The 24,743-nt window shown below is 35.0% G+C and overlaps 1 protein-coding gene across 9 annotated transcripts in view; it reads right to left on the reverse strand.

Moving 5' to 3' along the window:
- Positions 1-24,743, reverse strand: part of RUNDC3B (RUN domain containing 3B) — a 182,891-nt gene that overhangs the window by 14,705 nt on the left and 143,443 nt on the right. For 5 of the 9 annotated variants that reach the window (XM_007982292.3, XM_007982298.3, XM_007982294.3 and 2 more), the window contains 2 exons: positions 10,688-10,834; positions 1,937-2,058 (listed from right to left, as the gene is read on the reverse strand). In XM_007982292.3, the coding sequence (XP_007980483.2) occupies positions 1,937-2,058; positions 10,688-10,834 (269 nt within the window). The remainder of the gene's footprint in view (positions 1-1,936; positions 2,059-10,687; positions 10,835-24,743) is intronic. The other 4 variants (XM_007982295.3, XM_007982293.3, XM_007982296.3 and 1 more) reach the window with 2 other exon arrangements.

The following is a 24,743-nucleotide window of genomic DNA, read 5'->3' on the forward strand; positions in this document are numbered from 1 at the left end:
ACCTGTAATAAAAATTAGAGTAAAATCCTAAATAAATGTCTTTTAGATGAAGAATCATAAATAAATTCATTCATAGTATGAATTAGCTTTTAAAATATACACATTATAGATTATGGCAGTGAATCCAAGTTACTATTGGATTTATTAAAAAAAGTACTGAAATGTTAAAATAGATTAAGGCCTTTTGAGAACATTTCAACAACCAACTTAAAGCAGAAAATTCAGTTCAACACAATATTTACACTGCCTAAGCCTGCTGGTTAAATGAATTTCTACTTTATTCCTCACATTCTATGTCATAATATGGTTACTTGATCAATAAATGTGTAATAAGTTGCCTATCATGTGTCAGCCTCCAGTCATACACTGGTGAAAATGATGGATAAGATTTTTACCCTCATGAACCTTACAGTTCAGAGGGGGTTTACAGATAAGAATCATAATAAAATGCATGGCAGTATGATACAGCATGCCTGGGATGGGCTGGGGATGAGATGGAGATGGGGGTGGCCATTTATGATATGGCAGTCAGTGAAAGCTTCTTTAGAAAGATGACATTTGAAGAGAATCTACCACGCAAAGGCCTTAAGAAAGAAGCTTTGGGGCAGTGGAAAAAGCAAGTGTAAAGACAGTCAGGTAGGAACCAGCCTGAAGAAATACCTAGGTCAGTTTGCCATGGTACACAGACCAAGGAAAAGAATGGTATGAAATGAGGCAGATGCTAGCAAGGACAAGATCAAGTAGGAGGCTAGGAAAAGCAGTTTGGATTTTATTCTAATTGCCATTGAAAGCCATTGGAGAGTTTTAAGCAGACTTACAATATTTTCTGATTTAAGTTTTTAAAGGTCACTGATTACTACGTGGAGAATGGACTGTGAGGGGGCAAGCAGCTTGCTCCAAGTGGCAGAGACTAAGGTTGTAGTAATGGAGAAGATAATGAGTAAATGTATATAGCATGTTTTATATGGGAGCTGACAGGACTTGTTTATAAATTGACTGTAATTTTAAGGAGAAAGAATAGAATCTAGGATAATGGCTATAGTGCCAATACTTATTACAAGACAGAAGGCAGGGTAAAAATTGGAGGCTTAAGGGAATGCAGATTCCCCTGAGGTAGGGGATTCTCTTTCTTCCCCTATCTCTCATATATACCTGAAGTCGTAAACTGAGAGGAAAGAAAGAAAGATAAAAGACAGAACCAGATCATATCAGTGAATTCATCCAATCCAAAGTGCTGGAGTAACAGCTTTAACCTATGCTGAAGGAGAGAAAGAAAAGAGCTTTGAACCGAACACATGACTGGTTTTAAAACCAATAGGTTGAGTCTTAGAAACTGAAGTGGGACCATATAATTCAAACTAGCCTGAAAAGTTAGGGAATTGGACCAAATGATGTGGGAAGATGCAACCCGAAGGGAAGAGAGGCTGATACTGCACATCTGAAAGCAGTAATAGGAAAAAATAAAATACTTTTATGTTTGTTCATGAATATTTTAAAAATACTCAATAAACCAAGTACCATGAGTGATTCAAGAATGAGGAAGTGGTCAGTTATGTCAAAAGCTGCTGAGAAGTTTAATGGAATAAGACAGAACTGACTTTAGCAGTTCTCTGCAATATGTTAATAGCTGATTACCTTGATAAGTCCTTTTATTAAAGTGACATAAAAGCCAGATTGGTGGGGTAAAAAAAGAGTACAGGAAGTGAGTAAATGAAGGTAACAAAGATAAATGTTTTGAGAAGGTTAGCCACACACACACACACGCACACACACACACCAGAAAGACACAAAGGCAGACCATTTTTAATCATAACAGCTGCTTAATTTCCAGCATGATTCACAGAGATGTCACTATCATTCTCTGGCAATCATCTGCAACCAAAATATAGATGGCGCAAGAAAAGAGTAATTTTCAAATAGTTCTTTGTTTTCTTACCTTCACTCATTACATTTAATGTGTCTTGTTTTCCATCTCCTTCTTGTGACTGACCTGGATCCAGTGAAGTCTGAGAAAGGCTAACTTCTGCTGATAACTGGTCAAGACTTTGATAACTTTTCCTGTAAAGCAAGGATGAAATACTACTTGAATTTCTTTTCACAAAAAAAGAATTTCTTGAGTGGTTCTTTAATGGTTTTCAATATGTTAAATTTCTGGTTAAAATTCTCCCTATCATTTCTCCTAAATTTTGCTTCATATTTTTTGCTTCAGTATGATCTCCTCCATCATACTTTCCCTCTATCCTCTTTCAAAGCGTATCTGTTTATCCATTGGAAAACAGGAAAAAAAAGACAATTTGTCAGACATAATCTTCATACCAATTTTTGATTACATAGATGGTTAAGAAATGGGAACTTCTGGTTATTACCAATTTTCAAAGAACAGAAAATCTTCACATTACTCTTAATGAAGATATAAAATTGGCATAATAATAATGACACAGTGTCTCTTAAGCACTTCAGAATTCTTCAGTGCCTTGACATTATTACAGATTATATAGCAACAAAAACAAATTATTATTACAAATTCCTGTAATTAAGAAGTTTAAAAAGTGCTGGGTAATAAAATACCTGTTTGTATTAATATACATCAAGATGATTAAATTCCTCTCATCTAGTTGCTATTTTGAGGCCCATTTTCTATTAAGCTAATAAAAAGTTACATGTTAAATTCAGTTATAAATGGAAAGTTAATGAAAACTTATTATTAACCTTTCCTCATATTTGGTTCTTCAGGATAAAACCAATCCAAAAGATAAATGCAGCTTTGGTTGTTACACTTTACATAACAGGACAGAATTATTATTTTCATATATAAGTGGTCTAGAGAAAGAATATGTTTTTCAGCCTCAATATCTATTATTTCCTAAGGTAGCCAAACACCACCTAATTTCCTAGAAATATATTTTACAATAATTTTTATAGGAACGTACATATAATTTATCTATTTCACAGTTATCTCTAGTCATATACACAAAAGTAGACTTAGTTACAGGTTTCCAAAAATATGTATATTAAATGTGATTTGAATGTTTATATGTAGTCTCCATTTTATGTTAATTCACGACTCCATTCAAAATGGGGAGGAAGGGGGGAAATAATTTACTTTAGTAACTGAATAACAAACTAGATTCACCGTTTAAAAAAAAGCAAAACCCAACAGGTTTTACCAAAACAAGTTATTTTTAATTGCTTTTGTACATATTCTCTATCAATTTTATTAATATTTTATAGGATTTCATAACGAGTAGATATATACAACAGGTAAATATTTGTCTTTCCCTCTAAGAAATGAAGAATGAGGTGACAGAATAACTTTACCAGCTTACAAAACAGTGTTCTCGCTTTATAATTTGATGACTCTTAAATGCTTACAGTATTAAAATCCTTAGTTAAAATAATTTTTAACTACCAGGAAATTTTACTATTGCAGAAAACTTACGATGATCACAACAGATAACATTTATATGAGCTATGTAACGTGCAATAAAAATGATATCTAATATTTATATAGCACTTACTATATGTTAGGCACTTGTCTACATATATATGAATTTATTTCATCCTCATAACTACCATAAGAAGCTAGAATTACTACTATCTGCACTTTATGGCAGAATAAACTGGGTCACAAAGAGATTGATTTAAACCTGTTAGTCTGGCTCTAATTTTCTCTCTTAAATACTATGCTATCTACTCCCTAGTATAGGAAGAAAAGATCTGGCTTCCTATTTTATTAGAAATCCTTCTCTGGCCGGCATGGTGGCTCGCACCTGTAATCCCACCACTGAAAGGCGAGGTGGGAAGATCAATCATCTGAGGTCGGGAGTCCAAGACCAGCCTGACCAACATGGAGAAACCCCATCTCTACTAAAAATACAAAATTAGCCGGGCGTGGTGGCACATGCCTGTAATCCCAGCTACTTGGGAGGCTAAGGCAGGAGAATCGCTTGAACCCCTTAAGTGGAGATTGCGGTGAGCCAAGATCGCGCCACTGCACTCCAGTCTGGGCAACAAGAGTGAAACTCCGTCAAGAAAGAGAAAGAAAGAAAGGAAAGAAAGAAATCCTTCTCAAGAATGGCCTTGTTTAATGAGACAGATCATGTAAACTATTTAATCATATTACAGAAAATTTCACTTGATTTGCATTAAAATCTTTTTTTTTTTTTTTGAGACGGAGTGTCGCTCTGTCGCCAAGGCTGCAGTACGGTGGAGCGATCTCGGCTCACTGCAAGCTCCGCCTCCCAGGTTCACACCATTCTCCTGCCTCAGCCTCCTGAGTAGCAGGGACTGCAGGTGCCCGCCACCATGCCCAGCCTTTTTTTTTTTTTTTTTTTTTTTAATTTTTTTTATTTTTAGTAAAGACAGGGTTTCACTGTGTTAGCCAGGATGGTCTCAATCTCCTGACCTCGTGATCCTCCCGCCTTGGCCTCTCAAAGTGCTGGGATTACAGGCCTGAGCCACTGTGCCCAGCCAAAATCTTACTTCTTTAGCTAGAGAGGAAAGCAGGAACATAGGAATTTTAAAAGTAGTTACAAATACATTTACTTTCCAAATTATTTTTTTGTGCCCAATAGGTATCTTACTTTTTAAGTTGAATGACAGCTCAAGATGAGTTTCTGACACTGATTTTTCATCATAGAAAACCTCTTAATATTTCTAAATTAAAAAAATTACATATAGAAATAGTTACAAACAGTATAAAATACCCTATAAGCCAAAAGACATAGAATTCATCCGAATATTGTAAGGACTGAAAAAGTCTGACAGTACACATTTACAATAATCTCCAAGACTACCAGCCACTACTGGGAAGAAACTCTGTAAAAGCAGCTTCTGACAATAGTAACATGAAATGAGCTTTCTGCATGACCTACTGAGGTTCTGTTTAGAATATCACATTTCTGAATCCAAAGTGGTGTTAGAGCCTTTCTCCCCTTTAATTTGTCACAGTTAGTGAACAATTATTGAGTTTATAACTTTGCTTAAACAAATGCCAATGAATATGGAAACAGAATTTGGTAGATGATATTCTGAAGCAATAATAAAAATTATAACCCAAAATTAAGTACCTCATTCCTAAAATATTAAGAACTGTACCTTACAATATCTTCTTTGCATGAAAATGACTACAAATCCACTATCTGGGAGGAAACAAATTCAGTTGTTTCAGTAATGGCTAAGAATGGGTTTAGTTTCCTCATTTTTACCTGATTTCCAATGTGACTGACAGCTCCAACTGACAAACATTTGTTGCCATGTGGTAACGGTAACCAATCTATGAGAGTTCTGTCTTTATAAGGCCATGACTAAGCCCTATCTTAGAATCCTAGACTCATTAACATCAGACAGTAAGATTAAAAGTAACTCACCAGATACATTAATCCAATTAATAGCTATTACTCTTTCTCAGAAGATAATTTTTAAAATACAAGTAGCTTAATCAAAGTAAGAACCCAAGACAGTAAGAGTCATGCATTCTAATTATACAAAATTTGTAGTTTAATCCTTACCTTTCCATTGTTAAATATAATTTTATTTATTTATTTATTTATTTATTTGTTTGTTTGTTTGTTTGTTTGAGATGGAATCTCACTCTGTTGCCCAGGCTGGAGTGCAATGGCACGCTCTTGGCTCACTGCAACCGCTGCCTCCCAGGTTCAAGTGATTCTCCTGCCTCAGCCTCCCAAGTAGCTGGGATTATAGGTGTCAGCCACCATGCCTGGCTAATTTTTGTATTTTTAGTGGAGATGCAGTTTCACCACGTTGGTCAGGCTCGTCTTGAACTCCTGACCTCAAGTGATCCGCCCGCTGCAGCCTCCCAAAGTGCTAGGACTACAAACGTCAGCCGCTGCACCCAGCCATTGTTAAACATAATTTAAATTAAACTTGTAGGAATTATGTCATGGGCATTTGGGAAAATCTACTAAATTCAATATCTAACTATTTGTACATTTTTAAACCTTAAATATAAACATCTATACATAAGATTGGATCTCAAGTAAAAGCAAATCAAAAGAAAATTCAGAAATAATCCCAAATTTACTTGTTAATCAATTTTCTACAATCTTTTATATCAATAATCAGAAGTAATAAATGGTTAACCTATGCATTTGCCCAGTATTATGTTAAGGTTAATAATAATTTATCCAGTAGTCATTGGGCAACAGAGTGTGATACATAGAAGGAGATGAGCATTATCCACATGTAGAAAATAAAAACAAATATATGTATGTTGTATATACAGAAGCACATGAATGTACATCGAGACAGAGATACACTTTTTGTTCTTTGTTTTCACAGAAAGATGTCTAAGGAACAAAATAATCATTTGCTACAGGAGAATATTTATGTTCTTTTATTAAAATAAACAGAAGGATGCAAGGAAAGCCTAACAGGGAAGGGCATATATAAGTGATGTCAATGCCCAGTTTACAAGTTGTAAAAGATTTCTGCAGTTAGGGTCTCCTACTCCAAAAATATTTGAAAGACATAAATGGGAAAGAGAACTGTGAATACATTATGAAGTGAAAGTCATTAGAAAAAATTAAAAGCCGGTCAGGTGCGGTGGCTCACGCCTGTACTCCCAGCACTTTGGGAGGCCAAGGCGGGTAGATCATGAGGTCAAGAGATCAAGACCATCCTCGCCAACATGGTGAAACCCCATCTCTACAAAAAATACAAAAAAAAAAAAAAAAATAGCTGGGTGTGGTGGCAGGCACCTGTAGTCCCAGCTACTCAGGAGGCTGAGGCAGGAGAATAACTTCAACCTGGGAGGCAAAGGTTGCAGTGAGCTGAGATCGTGCCACTGCACTCTAGTCTGGTGACACAGTGAGACTCCGTCAAAAAAAAAAAAAAAAGTAAAATTAAAATTAAAACTAAAAAAAAATTAAAAACCTAAATAGTAGATCATGAAAGCATATAAGAGCTCATGATTCTCAATAATTTTGCAATGTGAATCATGGCCAAATTGGGAAATGATGATAATTTGAAAAGACTGTAAAAGCTTAAGTAGAAAATATAAATATGATGACAATGAATCTGATCTTTTGGGATAAGAATGGGTGAGTTAGGCAATAATCTAATAAGATTATACAGATTATGTAACAGATAACCTAACAGGATTATTTAACAAACTCATGTGACCTAGACTTTACATATATATAAAGATACTAAAACAGAACTTACTGGAAACAAATAAGTAAGAAATTATTCTATGTGTGTGTTAAGGGAACATGTTTTATACACTTATTTATTGTTCAGTTTTTACAGTAAGCCTGTCATGCTTTAAATATTTAATATCATATCATGTTACATTGTTAAAGCATGACAGGCTTTTACAGTTAAGGTATTATAGGCCTTTACATGATATCATGTTAAATTGTTAAAGCATGTAAGGCTTACTATAAAATGTATATCATGTTTGAAATACAGGAAAAGATATGAAAATCCAGCATAGTTTGCTGGGTCTAAGTAATCTTGCCAGGTCTAAGTAATCAATAAATAAACTGGAAATTATATTTTTAAAATTTTATAAACAGCATAGTAAAGATAAATAAATTTAAGATCTTCAATTATGAGAGGGATCTTTCCATGAGTAGGTGACAATATGACCAAATTATTCAATGGCTTAAGAAGACTAACAAATTAATTAAACAACACACTGTTGTTAAACAAACAGGAGGCCATTAGCCTAAGGCTGTCCCCCTACTCTGAGTTCCTAGTAACAAACTGCAACGTAATTTAGTAAACAAACCAAAGCCTAATTCAGGAGATTTTTTGTAACAACCTGGTTTCAGCGAATCACAAACAGCTGAAATTCAGCTAATCATAGGCAGCAAACTAATCCTACCATGCTAAATAAGGTATTTACTTAGCTGTAGCCAATCAGATGATTTATCTGCTTTTGTTTGGCCTATAAAAGCTTCCTACATTCACTGCTGGGCAGAGCTCTCTGAACCTTTTCTGGTTCTGAATGTTGCCTGATTCATGAATCCTTTGCTCAGATAAACTCTGTATAACTTAATTTGTCTGAAGTTTTTCTTTTAAAACTCTCTTCTTAAATTGTCTTTGGCTAGCTGGTTGAATGAAGTTACAGAGTTCCTAGAGAAATAGCTATAGACATCCCATATCTTTGCCAGGAAAAATCATCTACTGTCATTAAAACTGTAATGAATTATAGGGTCAATTTCTTTCTCCAGATTGTCAAGAGGGTTAATGTTCCTTATTAAAAAGGTTTTAGCCACCTCCTTCATAATCAGTACATTCTCAATAAATGTCTGTTGAACTTACTTAAGATATTGGTCAAATCAAAAGGAGCCAGTGATCAAGTAGTTCAAGAGCCTTGGCTTATATTAAAAGTTTGAAGAGAGAAAAACTGGATCCTGATGAAAAACTGTGATTGGTTTCAAACATGATTTTTATGGTGAACTCCTCTATTCTGAAAATCCAAAGCCTCCATCTTATATGCGACAGTTGGATTTATTCAGAACAACTGGGGATGAGTTGTTCACTTTAATTTTACATAAGGTTCAGAAAGTTTAGAAGTTAGGTGGGTATACACTCTCCAGACATGGAAGATACAGGATTACATTAGAGTAGAAACATAAGACTTTATAGAGTATAAATATTTACTGAGAAGCTAGCTATTAAATTCTAGCAATTTATTCTCTCACTTGATCCTTATAATTCTGTTAGACAGGTATTATCCCCAGTATTACATCTGCAGAAAGAAAAGGGCAAGGAGAGAAAGTATTTCTCAGTGTTACACAGTAAGTAAGTAGCAGAGATTACTTACCAGTCCTGACTTTGAACTCTAGGTAAAGTGATCTCTGTACAATACCCTGGCTGCATGCTTTTTTGTTTGGGGATAACAGTTTTGAGACAGGGCCATACTAAAACAATACCAACATCTGAGGACAGGCCAGATTAAAGAATGATGCTAGGCTTAAGCTGGTGGAATAACTGAGTCAAGAAGTATAAAATCTAGATCCATGCTAAACAGATGAATAGGAAGTTTCCTTGCCTTCTTTTCTGAGACCACAATTACCTTATCTGCTGCTATAATACTTTGTAAAAACCAGCTATTATTGTATATGCAGAAGCAAACTAAAAATAAATCTTCCACTTTAGACTTCTTACTGGCTCCTCAATAGAGAACTCTGTAGACAGGGAAGTGTACACATCTTCTGGCTAAAATATGTTACCTCTCACTATCTAATGTGACAATGTGGATATTACAATAAAAAAGCATAGTCTTTTAACTTATCAGGATTTAATGTTATACTATTTTTGCAGTTAAAAAACAGGAGCGTCTTATATGTCATATATAGATAAGGTAAGTAAGTGTACCAAGTATTGCTACAAATTTAATTTTTCAATCATAAATTAAAAATAGAAATAAATTATTCTATTAATTAAACCCAGAGGAAGGTAAATTATATACCAGGATGAGATATATTCGTTATTAATAACTTTCATAAGGGTGTATAAGGGAACTGGATCCCAATTTATGAAATATCCAAAGTCAGTATCTTGAATCATACTAAGAAGTATGGTTTAGTAGACGTTGAAGAGATTCTACTGATTTATTCTGCAAATAATGTGTTCATCTTTTCCTACTTATCTCTAATAATCAATGAAACAAGAAAAAGCATTTAAGTCTCCAGTACTTGTTTTTAATCTCAAATAGTCAAATTTACTTTGAACTCTGCCTTTGACAGACAAAACACATCACAGAGTAAAGCAGGTGGAAACTGTTTGTACTAAAATATTACTTGTAGAAATATCTGGCTACTAATAACCTAGTGAAAGGTACCCAAACAAGCACACATAGATATGTGACTCTACCAGGGAAATTTACAAGCAAGGACTCTAAAAGAGTAGTGAAAGAAACAAAAAGAGATAGGAAAAAGGGAGGAAGGGGGAAAGACAAAATAGAGAAAATACAAGAAAAGAGAGAACGAGAGGGAAGGGAAAAAATCAAACAGAAGGAGATGAGAGAGAGGGATATCAGGAAAAAACAGAAAATTAGCTTAAGATAGGAAAAAATAGTGAAAAAATGATTAAAGTGGAAAAGTGGCTAAAAGCCAAAAGAAGGTAATACAACTTACAAGTTTCAAGATGATTACCTAAAGGAAAACAGCCTAAGACTGTAGCTCTCTCAACATTGGGTACTGGATACTGTAACTAAATGAAATGAAATAGTACTGAACATTGGAACAAAGAAATAAGAAAAAGATCTTGTGGACCATAGGTGAAGTGATTATATCTTCCACAGTTTCTAAAAATCAGATTGATTGAAAATGAATAGAATTCTTCAGACCCACCAGGAACAAATAAATATCTTTCTATTCCTTCAAATTGTGTTTTATGACAAGTGGGAAAATTAGACCTAAGGCAAATACCACACCAATGATGGGATTCAAAAATAGGTGGCTCATTAAACACAAGCTCATAGATTTAACTGAAGGACTGGCTGAAGATTCAACTAAAGGAAAAGTAGACAGCTGGTACAATATGGCTTAAGAATTTCTCAGATAATCTAACCTTACCAAAGTAGTCCTAAATCTTATCTTTGCTCTAAGATAATAATAAGTTCAGAAAGAGTAACTGAGAAACCTAAGCGGATAGCCATATGTTTTGGTACAACTAACTATTAATTAGTTGGAAAAAAAAGTATTACACTTACTCATACCACTGTTTATTGTGTTTTCGGTAAAGCAACGTATCCAAGGCAACAGCATTGACATCCAGAGCTCCTGGGGAAGGCCACTGGTTGGTGAGATGGGCAGTTAACTCTTGTCTCGATCTTAAATCATTATTCTTTAGCACAGTCCTGTGAATATTAAGATGGTGAGTGCTTTTGTCTTCACTGTTCTACAATGGCAGAGGAACCTAATGGTATCAATTTAGGCCCCCAAAATTTATCTTATAAAATTGGTGTGTTAATAGATTGTGAACAGAACTACAGCAAGGGTGGCTGGGACAATGACTGTTCTTTCTCCTGCAATATGTGTTCTTCATTTTTTTTTTCTGCTGGTTACAACAAATCACTACTTGTGAAATTCAGACTTACTATCTTTTCACATTATTACTAAAGTACTAAAAGACCCAAGTAGCATTTTATATCTTAATTAAAAGGAAGTGATATCTTAAAGATACAGGTTATTAAGCCAATTAAAATATTTAAAAAGTAAAGATTCCATGTGTATGATTTCCTAGCTTCAAAACTTAGACACAATCTATGAAAGTATTTTAACTCAAGTAAAGGAAAAGCGATTAAAATGAAAAAACTGACCGCAAAAAAATATAAAAAAGATTCTCATAACTATTTTTCCTTTTTTTTTTTTTTAACACACTGTTGCTGGCTTGAATCCCATAACTGTCTTTGAAAGAAATGACTGATAAATCTTCATGAAAATGATTAAATCAATGACAACTACACTGAGCAGTATAATCCACTGTAAATGTTTTAACTACAGAATGAAGCCATTATAACAATCCATGGTTTTAATTTTTATAGAACTGTTACTTGCTAATATCAACTTAGAAAAGAATTTGCTTTTTGCCAAAATTTCAGACTTCAAAAACCAACTGATCATTGTCACAGGATTAATTCAACATTTAAGTTGATAGTTAAAAAGAACTTTAAAAGCAAAGGTCTTACTCTACCTCTAAAAGGCCTTAAAATACCATTTAGGTAACCTGCATCCTCCAACAGGAGTCCATGGCTTTAGTGTGTCAATGTTCTGAGCCATCAATTCAGAAGCAGGGAAGTAATATGTGCCTGCCACTAACTTCCACAGATAAAAGTCCTGTTGTGGGCAACAGAGAGGTAAGTCAGTGAGGTAAGGTCAGCATAATACTGCACTAAAGAAAATCAGCCTGCACGCCACCCCTGGCTGTTTACAATGATACTAATGGAATAACTATATGTCTCTAACAGGCTACAGATGGATATTTCTGATTTTATGGGGTATCAGTGTGCATTGAAAAATACTTGTTCCACTATGTCTACAAGGAAACATTATCTGATGTAAACATTAGATTCTGTCTCAGGATGGAATGCTAAAATAGGCCAAAGTTAGTGAGAATGTATCTCATTAAGATATTATTTTAGCCTAGTTGCCACAATTTCATTTCACTGAAAAGAAATGAAATTTTTAAAAGGACTTTTAAAGTGCTTTAACATTAAAAAAAAAATTAAAACAGTAAAGCTTTACAAAGAGAGCAAATGGGAAAATTTTAAGACTGACAGGAAAATAATGCAAAACAAAAATAGGAATTATTGGCCAGATAATCTGTTATGATAAACCACCATTATTTTGGATTCTGTTAGGTTTTTCTCTATCATATATTCAATTTCTTGAGGGAATCTAGTGAATATCACTGGAAAACTCAACTTCAATGTCATAATTGGCTCAGAGGGAATATTCAGGCAGAATGTAAGAAAAGCAAATATGCATCTGTGAGGAAATGGCACTGGTAGAACACAATAATAGTAATTGAACAACCTCCAATTTAGAATATATTCTTTCTGGAAAATGAAAAGTTTTATACCTCATTAAATGGAAAAGAGAACTGAAGTTCCACAACTGTTTTTATATAACTGTTGTCCATGGAGATTTTTGCCTAATGACAAATTAAGGTACTGTCTTTAGACCTTTGTCCTTATAAATCCTAATGATGTTTTCTATGAGCAGCTGCCTGGTCCTCTGAAACAGGAGATAAAAGATCTCAACTAATGGAATAGGCATAGTTTTCCTCCCACATAGCATCTATTTCCCATCTTTTGTGAGGAATGTGGAGACAATAAATCCTGGCACTTGCTCTGCCACTATGAAGAGGAAAGGTTCCTGGAGAATCCTTGTGTAAGGCCTTTTCTTTCATCACTCAAGTACACTATGGGACAGACAAGTGAATTAAGTTAAGTTGAGAACCTCGTTGTATTTTTGAACTTGACTAGAGTCTGTTTAGAGTAATAAATAAACAGAGCAGTTTATTCACTTTAACGGTGGGTCCCTGAACAGAATGTACCAGCAAAGAGACATAACTGCAGTTCCTGCTTCCAACGCTCTAGGGTAGCTCAGTTTCCTTCTTTCTAAGTCTATTTATCCAGCCTTTCTATCCATTCTGTGAGTTGCTGGTCTCTTCATAATGAATTCTATCTGTGCACAAGAGCTGATTGCAGTTGTTTGCAACCAAAGAATCCTATCACTTACCCTAGAACAGGGGAAATATACCCAGTTAATATCAAAACCTACTTAAAGGTAATCCAATTAATGTTAATATGAAGAATAATGATATTTTTCTTAATTGGCCAAGCTTAAAAATGGTTTCAACTTAAGTTACTTAATAATTGCTATTATTTAATGGTATTAAATCAGTGATAATTAAAGGTTAAAATATGTGACATTTAGCATTTAACTTTAATTAAAACTCTAACCAATGCTGAAATTAGTCTGTCTAAAAACTGAATTATTTTATATGTGATAGATTCTATTTATCACTTATCTATACATCAATTTATCATTCCCTCATTAAGACAATGATTCTATAGAAGGTGCACTGAAGGAAAATTGTTTAATTTATTATGAAAGTAGCAAGAGTAGAATTATCACAGCTAATTTTCAGAACTTCCCTGTGGTATCTACCTCCAAATTTCTAGATAGCTGATTTCTCTTTAGATTCTCAATAGGAATTATTTAGGAATTTGCCTTCTCACAATTTAATTTATTACTGTAATGATTCAAAACCATTAAAGAAAGGATCTCTTTATATGGATTTTAAGCTACATATAATCTCATCAAGCCTAACTATGAGGCAGGTTCTGACACTTGTAAAGCTTAAATACAGCTACTGAGACAGCAAGTTGCAAGGCAACTCTATTAGGGAAAAATATTTAAAACTCAAGTTTACTTATATACTGAAAGTATCATCTCCTTGTCTTTGCTCTCCCAGCATGAACTATATCCCTACTGTTATTCAAAAGATCCAAATTCCATCCATCTTCCAAGGTTTATTTCGTTTTCTACCTCATTCTAAAAGATCTTCAGACTAATTCTGTTCACAATGATACAACTTGTATTGCTTTGTAGTGAGTCTCATACAGTTTAATAATCAATTATTTAAATATTTTAATGTTTTATAGATCTTCTACTTTGATTATAAGCTACTTGGGAACAGTAGCTTTGCTTCATATTTATTCACTGTAAATGGTTATAATATTGGACATATTGCTGAATCTCCTCAACATGCAATTCACATGACCACTAAATGAAAACTTTTCCAGCTTGAGGCCTTATATGGATTCTTGCTGATTTCCCATATACTACCTCATAACAAAAAGTAAAGTTTTAAACTAAAAATTTAGATTAAATCTGCAAAATACTTCACAGACAGCATTTTCATGACAATTGAAAAAATATATTCACAACTAATATCAAGTAAATGTATTAGGTAGGCAGTGGAGGACACACCTAAAATACGTGAAGAAGCAATCATCTAAAAGTCTTTGTGATTGTTATATTTTTCATGAGAAACATGCTCATAGAAGAGGAAGTATAGAAAGTACAATTTAAATTCTCCTTCCTTATTATACTCTACCGCTCCTAATAATTGGCTTCTAGATCCTTGAGGAATCCCTATCTTGCTTTTGCATAAAGATCTTTTACTCTACAGGTAAAAGTCTGTCATTTGAAAGTGAAGTTTGATTTCTTATATATAATTATGCTGAAGTATGTGTCAGTTCAATTTATCAGTTGACTATTTCATGTGATCTTTAAATATATCCTCAATTTTTTGACCTGAATGTGTCTTTGATGGATATATGTAAATTCAAAATACTGTGGATTTATATATGCAAAACTTCTCAAGTGAAAAATGGAGTCTATCTCTCCTGCAAAATTGTTAGAAACAAAACTATAGCGCTTTCAGTTAAGGTTCAAAGAGCTGTTTTATTTTTCAAAAGAAAAAGTTCCACATCTTAAGCAAGTCCTTCTGGGAATGACAGAAAAAGTCAATAAATACAATTTATTCTGTGGAACCTAGCTAACCCCTGAAAAGTTTCTATATCTTCTAAATACATAATTTGTAACTATGTATAAATATGTATTTTACCACTGACACTTTATTCTTTTTAGATTTATAATTTTTCTTCATATGTTTTTTAAACATTTTTATTTTATTTTATTCATTATTTATTTTGAGTAAGGTCTCAAATCTGTCACCCAGGGTGAAGTGCAGTGATACGATCGTGGCTTTCTGCAGTCTCAAACTCCCAGGCTCAAGTGATCCTCCCACCTCAGTCTCCTAAATAGCTGGGACCACAGTTGTGTACCACCACTCCTGGCTAATTTATTTTTTCTGAGGTGGGGTCTCCCTATGTTTCCCAGGCTGGTCTCAAAGTCCTGGGTTCGGGTGGCGCTCCTACCTTGGCCTCCTAAAGTGCTGGGATTACAGGTGTGAGTCACTATGCCTTGCCTTAATTTGTATTTTTAATTTTTGTGGGTACATAATAGGCGTTTATATTTATGAGTTACATGAGATATTTTGACACAGGCATGTAATAATCACATCAGGGTAAATGGGGAATCCATCACCTCAAGCATTTAACCTTTGTGTTACGAACAATCTGATAATACTCTTTTGGTTATTTTTAAATGTACAATTAAAACACTTTTGACTATAGTCACTCTGTTGTGCTAGCAAACACTAGGTCTTATTCTTTCTAATTTTTTTTTGCATCCATTTATCCACTTTCCCTCCCTCGTAAGACTCGTATGATTATTGTTAGCTTATCTTTTATTTTTTTTGAGACAAGGTGTTGCTCTGTCACCCAGGCTAGAGTGCAGTAGCACAATCGTGGCTCCTCAACCTCTCAGTCTGAAGTGATCCTTCCACCTCTCAGCCTCCCAGTAGCTGGGACTACAAGCACGCAACCACCATGACCAGCTAAGTTTTGTATGTTTTATAGAGACCCAGGTTTTGCCCTGTTGTCCAGGCTGGTCTCAGACTCCTGGGCTCAAGTGATCCGCCAACCTTGGCCTCCCAAAGTGCTGGGATTACAAGTGTGAGCCACTGCAGCCGGCCTATTAGTTTATCTTGACTAAGTACAGAGCAATACAATGCAATACAATATAATGCAATACAACAAGACTCTGTATTAATTATAAACACCAAGGACTTTTCATTATGGACTCTGTATCATTTCAGGAGGAAATTATTTTCACATTGTTTTTGAAAAAACAAATTCAGCAAAAATGCAGTTATTTACTGTCTCTTTCAAAAACAGCTTTCCATATCTCACTTGTTCATTATGTAATTTGCTAAAATTCAATTTGTGAAGATTTATCACATGACTCTGAGGCATCAAGAAGGGTATATTTACCTCTCCTCTAATAATGAAGAGTGTTTTACAAAATATTAATTTTTTTTTGAAACAGAGTCTTGCTCTCTCACCCAGAGGGAGTGCAGTGGCGCGATCTCAGTTCATCGCAACCTCCGCCTCCCAGGTTCAAGCAATTCTCCTGCCTCAGCCTCCCAAGTAGCTGGGACTACAGGTGTGTGCCACAACACCCAGCTAATTTTTTTTTTTCTTTTTTTATTTTTAGTAGAGACAGGGTTTCACCATGTTGGCCAGGCTGGTCTCAAACTTCTGGTCTCAAGTGATCCACCCACCTTGGCCTCCCAAAGTGTTGAGATTATAGTTGTGAGCCACCACGCCCAACTGCAATATTAATTTTTAAATAGAGGCTCATCCCAGGTAAAAATGGAACAGTCCCAATAAAAATTATTTCAGTTTTCCCAGAAAAACTATTTGCTTTGAATAGTACTTGACTTAAAATTTTATCTCACTGGTCTTCCTCACATGATGTTTTACATGCATGTTTCTGTATGTGCTATTCTTTGTACCCAGAATACCCTTTCTTTCTTCCTATCCCTTGGTTACGTGGGGAACTCCTGAAAAGCCTGCTCAAATATCAACTTCTTAGTGATGGTTTCCCTGGATCATCATTACCGTGCTACTTCTATAGGGAATATACAAGTTGAGCATTCCTAATTTGAAAATCCAAAATGCTCCAGAATCCACAACTGAGAAAGTTTCTCAGAAGCAATGTGACACCACAGTGAAAAATTCCACACCTGACCTCATGTGAAGTGTTGCAACTAAAACACACTTAAAATTTGGATCATGCACAAAATTATTAAAAATATTGTATAAATTATCTTTAGACTTATGTGTATAAGGTATACATAAAACATAAATGAATTTTGGCTGGGTACAGTGGCTCACACCTGTAATCTCAGCACTTTGGGAGGATCACTTGAGTCCAGAAGTTCAAGACCAGCCTGGACAACACAGTGAGACCCTATGTATATAAAAAGTTTTAAAAATTAGCTGGGTAAGGTGGTGCATGCCTGTAGTCCTAGCTACTTGAAAGGCTGAGGTGGGAGGATCACTTGAGCGTCGAGGTCAAGTCTGCAATGAGCCATGATTGTGCCACAGCACTCCAGCTTGGATGACAGAGGCCTTGTCTCAAAAAACAAAAAACAAAAAAAAAAAAAAGAAAGAAAAAAGAAAAAACAGAGAGAGAGAGAGAAAAGATAAGTGGAAAAATGGGGATGTTTGCACACTGCTGGTGGGAATGTAAATTGTACGTTCATTATGGAAAACTGCATGATGGTTACTCAAAAAACTGAAAACAGAATTACCATATGATCCAGCCATCCCACTTCTGGGTATTTAATGATTTGAAATCAGTATGTTGAAGAGATTCTGCACAATTATGTCCACTGCAGCACTATTTACAATAGCCAAGTTATGGAATAAACTTAAGTGCCCATCAATAATGAGTGAACAAAGAAAATGTGGTACAAGGTCTTCTAAGAGGTCTAGAAATCCATATTCTAGACTTTGATAGTAATACTTAGCCAATTCAAAGTGATTCTTTTGTTCATTTATTTATTTATCTTGTGGCTCCAGGCTTGAGGGTTATCCTCTCCCCTTTACTTTGCTTCTTCCTCACCCCAGAGGCTGTGTCAACGCTCATGATGTGGTTATACTTTCAGCTGCTGGACATGTATAAGGATCTAACCCCTGAAATCTAAGGATGTAACAGCTGTGGTTCCAAGCATTCCAATGCAACTCCAAAGGTCCATGACATGAAGTAATTTTCAATTTTGATAAGACAATATATTTAAAGCCCTTGGGGCTATGAGGAAAGTTTCGAAAGTGTGAGTGAGCAATTTTGATGCTAAAAAAGTTCCTAGCATCAGCAATATAGCAAATTTTGTAATTTTCCACTCGCTCTGTCACCCAGGCTGGAGTGCAGTGGCATGATCTTGGCTCACTGCAACCTCCACCTCCCAGGTTCAAGTGATTCTCTTGCCTCAGCCTCCTGAGTAGCTGGGACTACAGGCGCACACCACCACTCCCAGCTAAATTTTGTATTTTTAGTAGAGACGGGGTTTTACCATGTTGGCCAGGATGGTCTTGATCTCTTGACCTCGTGATCCACCTGTCTCAGCCTCCCAAAGTGCTGGGATTATAGGCATGAACCACCACACCCAGCCTTATGTAATTCTTAAGAGGTACTCCAGGATTACTTGTGAGTACTTAAAATGTCCTCCAGTACTATTTGTGACACGGCACACTGAGAAAATCATAGGCTATCAATCTTCATGAAAATAACTATAGTAATGCAGAATTTTATGTAAATGGAAAGAATACCTAGGTAGCAATTACTGAAGGTCAAAGAAAGGGAAAGTCACCAAAGATAAAGGTGTTAAATACACTCTAACCCCTGACTCCCTTAGGAAAAGCAGGAAAACAGAGTTGCCTACCTCCAGCTTGTCTTTACTACTTTGGAAGAGCTAAGAGCTATCTGACAGATGCTATCTGTTTATTGTTGGTCCTTGCCCTCTACTCAACATGAACTCTATAAGGGTAGAAACTATATGTTTAATTCATTCTTGAATCACCAGCACCGAGAACTGGGCCCGACTCACCATACTTTCTCAATAAATATCTGTTAATAAAACAATATCAGAGAAGTTACAAAAGCAATTTAATACCAAGAGGAGTAATGAGAATTTATTATTCTTTATTCAATTAAAGCTTCCTGGAATTAGAAAATGTATATATGGCTTGTGAATATCTTAACTTTTTCATAATGTTAACAATAAAATGTTCTTCATTCATGTGTTATTTTCAACTTTAGACACAGTCATGGGATAAAGACTTACTTTATATAACTTTACGATTATTTCCCCTTAAAGAAAACATAATGAAAGAAGCAACCTTAAAAGGAGACACGTGTGCAAAAATTATAAGTTATTTACCCATTTACCAATGAAATATTCTTGCCTAAAAAGTTCAACCTAAATCTAACCAAGTCTCTGAAAGCAGCAATGGTTTTCAAACCTGGCTGTACTTTAGAACTTGACACTATCCTTTAAGAAGAAAGAGACATTAATGAGTAATTTAGAACTTAAAAAAAATCAAGTGACTCATTATTTTCCCCATTTTAAAATGTAAAATAAACCCTGGCTCCTTACAGGAGAGAACGATGCAGGTGTGGGGCACCAAATATACAAGATGAACTTGGGATATCTTCTGCTAGAAAGTAAGAGTTATCAAAAACAAATGGTTCATATTAGAAGGACACAAGATTCAACATGAAGGGGCTTCAATTAGACAAAAACGGGGCAATTTGAGCATCAAAAATAAAAAGAAATGTAAGTCATAGAAGCACAATAAAAACATTTCTACTATAATGCAGGAACAAACAAAACAAAACAAACAAGAAGTGTTTTGCAATATCATACAGAAAATGGGTGGTCTATGGGGAGGTCAGATCAGAAGATGACAATTCAAGACCTAATCATCTTTCTAACTAGAACACAGATGAAAACAATAACAATCCTAATAAAATTACAAACTCAATTTAAAAGGTTTGTTAAATTCCTATATAGAAAAGAAATATTGCAATAAATCTAGATTTTAACAACAACAAAGTAAAAGCCTTTGATATAAGAGAGTAAGGAAGGGTTGAGGATGCTGGGGGGTTGAGGCTTGCCATGAAGGCAAGGGAAAAATGCACAAAGATGGAGTAAATACAGAGCAAGCACCTCCAAGTCTTAGCTAAATGAAACCAGTGGAATATAAGGTGATCATGTACAATGAGAGAATGCCATCTGTTGGTGGCTTGTAGTATTTGATTGTATTCGTGTATTTTGCATTCAGCTGGTGTCACTTGTTGAGACACATTAACATATGAATCAAGGGATTTCCTTGCTACACTGACATCATCCCTTTATTTATAAATCTTGTGTAAGTTAATTTGCATTGTAAAAGAATTCTAATTGTAACAAGTTCAAAATAATAAAAGAATGCAAAATAAGAAACAAAAATCATCAATTCATTAGAAACCATTAAAAAGAAGCAGGACATCAGTGTCTTACTCTAAAACTTAACAATATTCCGTAAGAACTGAATTTCAGGGCAATCACCAAAAAACCCTAACTGACGAGGGAAAGTTCTTCTTTATAGTTAATTCCAGCCAATAAGTACGAAATGACTAACAGTTGGGAAATCACCCTTTACAAACCCTAATTAATCAACTGCTTTAGGCAATGTTAACCCATGGTTTAAGCCATTAAATGAAAGGCTGACAGGAACTTTTACATAGGAGAAACTAGGCTGTCACCACCTGAATCCACTGCCTGATCTTATAATCACTAAAAGTGGGACAACCAGTGTGCTTCACAATATGATACAATGTGAAATCCACAGCATCATCTACAAAATACTCCTGCTAAAAAAATTTAAACTTAAATTTAACCCCGCCCCATACAGCAGCAGTTCTCAGCCCTGATTGCCCATCAGAAACACCCAGAAACTACTTTAAAAGTTTAATTTTCTAGTACCCATATTAAAGAGAAACCGAAATTTTAATAATGTACTTATTTAACCAAATCTACTCAGGATAATATTTTACAATGCAGTCTATATATAAAGTTATTCATATTTTATATCCTTTAAACTCTGCTCCTTTACAGCTATGTCCCCAACCTTTTCAGTTACTGATGTCACAAAATTACACCTTTATACACTTTGTGCCCCCAAACATAAACTAATATTACTTTTAAACACATTAGTCCCATAAATTATGTAGAAAACAAAATGTGGAGTTACAAACCAAATTAGTCTCTTAAATCAAGAGAAAACAAAAGCTGAGTTACAAACCATTGTCACACTACTACAAGATTTTATAATTATCCATGGTATATCCTTATTGATAGATTTATTTCTTCATACAGCTTTAAATTACGGTCTGGTGTTCTCTAATTTTACCTTGCAGGACTCCCTCGTGCAAGGCAGGTCTAGTAGTAATGAACTTCTTCAGCTTATATTTACCTGGGAACACCTTAACTTCTCTCTCATTTTTGAAGGGCAGTTTTGCTGGCTATAGGAAACATGGTTGACAGCTTTTTTCTTTTAGCACACTGAAAAATTTGCCCACTGCCTTCTGGCCTCCAGAATTTCTTTCTTTTAAAAATTTTTGTTGGTACAGAGTAGATGTTATGTATTTATGGGGTACATGAGATATTTTGATACAAGCACACATTGTGTAATAATCACATCATGAAGAATAGGGTATCCATCCCCTTAAACTTTTATCCTTTATGTTACCAGCAATCCGATTTTACTTTTAGTTATTTTTAAATGTAAAATAAGATTATTATTGACTATCGTTAATCTGTTGTACTATCAAACACTAGGTCTTATTCATTGTAATTATTTTTGTTTTACTCATTACCCATCCCCACTTCCACCCCCAAACCTCCTCACTACTCTTCCTAGGCTTTGGTAACCATCCTACTCCCTATGTCCATTAGTTCAATTGTTTTTATTTTTATATACCAAAAATATGTGTAAACATGGAATATTTTTCTTTCTGTGCCTGGCTTATTTCACTTAACACAATGACCTCCAATTCCATCCATGTTGTTGCAAATAACAGGATCTCATTCTTTTTTATGGCTGAATAGTACTCCATTATGTATAAGTACCACATTTTCTTTATTCATTCATCTGTGTATGGGCACTTAGGTTTCTTCCAAATCTTGGCTATTGTAAATCATGATGCAAAAACATGGGAGTGCAGATATTTCTTCAATATGCTGATTGCCTTTCTTTTGGGTATATGCCAAGGGGTGGGATTGCTGGATCATATGGGGTAACATTATTTATTTTTATTTATTTATTTTTTTGGAGACAAAGTCTCACTCTGACGCTCAGGCTGGAGTGCAGTGGTGTGATCTTGGCTCACTGCAATCTCTGCCTCCCAGGTTCAAGCAATTCTCCCTACCGCAGGCTCCCAAGTAGCTGGGACTACAGGCATCCGCCACCATACCTGGCTAACTTTTTTTTTCCTTTTTTGTATTTTTTAGTAGAGACGGGTTTCCCCATGTTGGACAGGCTGGTCTCAAACTCCTGACCTCAGATGATCCACTTGCCTTGGATTCTTAAAGTGTTGGGATTACAGGCGTGAGCCACCATGCCCAGCCATTATTTTTAACTTCTTGAGGAACCTCCAAATTGTTCTCCATAGTGGTGGTACTAATTTACATTCCCACCAGTGGTGTACAAAGGTTTGGTTTACTCCACATCTTTGCCAGCATTTGTTATGCCTATCTTTTGGATAGAAGCCATTTTAACTGGGGCGAGATGGTATCTCATTGTAATTTTGATTTGCATTTCTCTGATGATCAGTGATATTGAACACCTTTTCATATGCCTGTGTGCCATTTGTATGTCTTCTTTTGAGAAATGTAAATTCAAATCTTTTGCCCACTTTTTAATCAGATAATTTGATTTTTTTCCTATTGAGTTGTTTGAATTCCTTATATATTCTGATTATTAACCCGCTGTCAGATGGATAGTTTGCAAATATTTTCTCCTACTATGTGAGTTGTGTCTTTACTTTGTTGATTGTTTTCTTTGCTATGCAGAGGCTTTTTAACTTGATGTGATCTCATTTGTCCATTTTTGCTTTGGTTGCCTATGCTTGTGGGACACTATTATTCCAAGAAGTTTTTGCCCTGACCAACTTCCTGGAGAGTGTCTTCAAAGATTTCCTGTAGGAGTTTCATAGTTTGAGGTCTTAGATTTAAGTATTTCATTGATTTTGATTTGATTTTTGTATATGGTGAGAGATACGGGTCTAGTTTCATTCTTCAGCATATGGATATCTGGTTTATTTATAGAAAACACTGTATTTTTCTCCAGTGTATGTATTTGGCAACTTTGTCAAAAATAGATCCCTGTAGGTGTGTGGATTTTTTTCTTGGTTGTCTATTCTATTCCACTGGTCTACACTTTTTTAATGTCAATACCATGCTGTTTTGGTTATGATAGCTCTGTAGTATAATCTGGTCAGGTAATGTGATTCTTCCAGTGTTCTTTTTGTTCAAGACAGCTTTAGCTATTCTGGGTCTTTTGTGGTTCCATATAAATATTAGGATATTTTTCTATTTCTATAAAGAATCTCATTGGTATTTTGATAGGAATTGCATTGAATCTGTAGGGTACTATGGACATTTTTATAATATTGATTCTCCCAATAATTCCAATGAACATGGAATATCTTTATATTTTTTAGTGTCCTCTTCAATTTCTTTCATTAGTGTTTTACAGTTTTTTGTTTTTTGTTTTTTTTAAGTCAGACTCTGGCTCTGTCATCAGGCTGGAGTTCAGTGGTGTGATCTCAGCTCACTGAAACCTCCGCCTCCTGGGTTCAAGTGACTCTCCTGCTTCAGCCTCCTGAGTAGCTGGGACTACAGGCGTGTGCCCCGCTAATTTTTGTATTTTTAGTAGAGATGGGATTTCACCATGTTGGCCACGATGATCTTGATGTCTCGACCTCGTGATCTGCCCGCCTCGGCCTCCCAAAGTGCTGGGATTACAGGCGACAGCCACTGTGCCTGGCCTGTTTTACAGTTTTTATTGTAGAGATCTTTCACTTCTTTGGGTAATTCGTAGGTATTTAATTTATGGCTATTGTAAATGGGATTACATTTCTTTATTTCATTTTTAGATAATTCATTGTTGGCATATAGAAATGTTCCCAATTTTTGTATGTTGATTTTGTATCCCGCAACTTTACTGAATTTGTTTATCAGTTTTAATAGTTTTTTGGTGGAGTCTTTAGTTTTTCCAAATATAAGATCGTATCATCTGCAAACAAGGATAATTGGACCTTTTTCTTTCCAACTTGGATGACCTTTGTTTCTTTCTCTTCTCTGATTGCTCTAGCTAGGACTTCCAGTACTATTATTGAATAACAGCAGTGATAGTAAATATCCATGTGTGCTCCAGATCTTACAGGAAAGGTTTTCACTTCTTCCCCATTCAGTATGACACTAGCTGTGGATCTGTTGTATGTAGCTTTTATTATTTTGAGGTATGTTCCTTCTCAAAAAACTCAGTTTTTTGAGTGTTTTTTAAAATCATGAAGGAATATTGAATTTTATCAAATGCTTTTTCAGCAATGATTGAAATGATTATATGGTTTTTTAATCCTTCATTCTGTTGATATGATGTATCACATTGATTGCTTTGCATATGTTGAACCATCCTTATATCCCTGAGATAAATCCCACTTCGTCATGATGAATGATCTTTTTAGTGTATTGTTGAATTTGGTTTGCTAGTATGCTTTTGAGGATTTCTGCATCAA

Source organism: Chlorocebus sabaeus, chromosome 21, assembly GCF_047675955.1.
Source record: "Chlorocebus sabaeus isolate Y175 chromosome 21, mChlSab1.0.hap1, whole genome shotgun sequence".
Classification (NCBI taxonomy): Eukaryota; Metazoa; Chordata; class Mammalia; order Primates; family Cercopithecidae; genus Chlorocebus; species Chlorocebus sabaeus.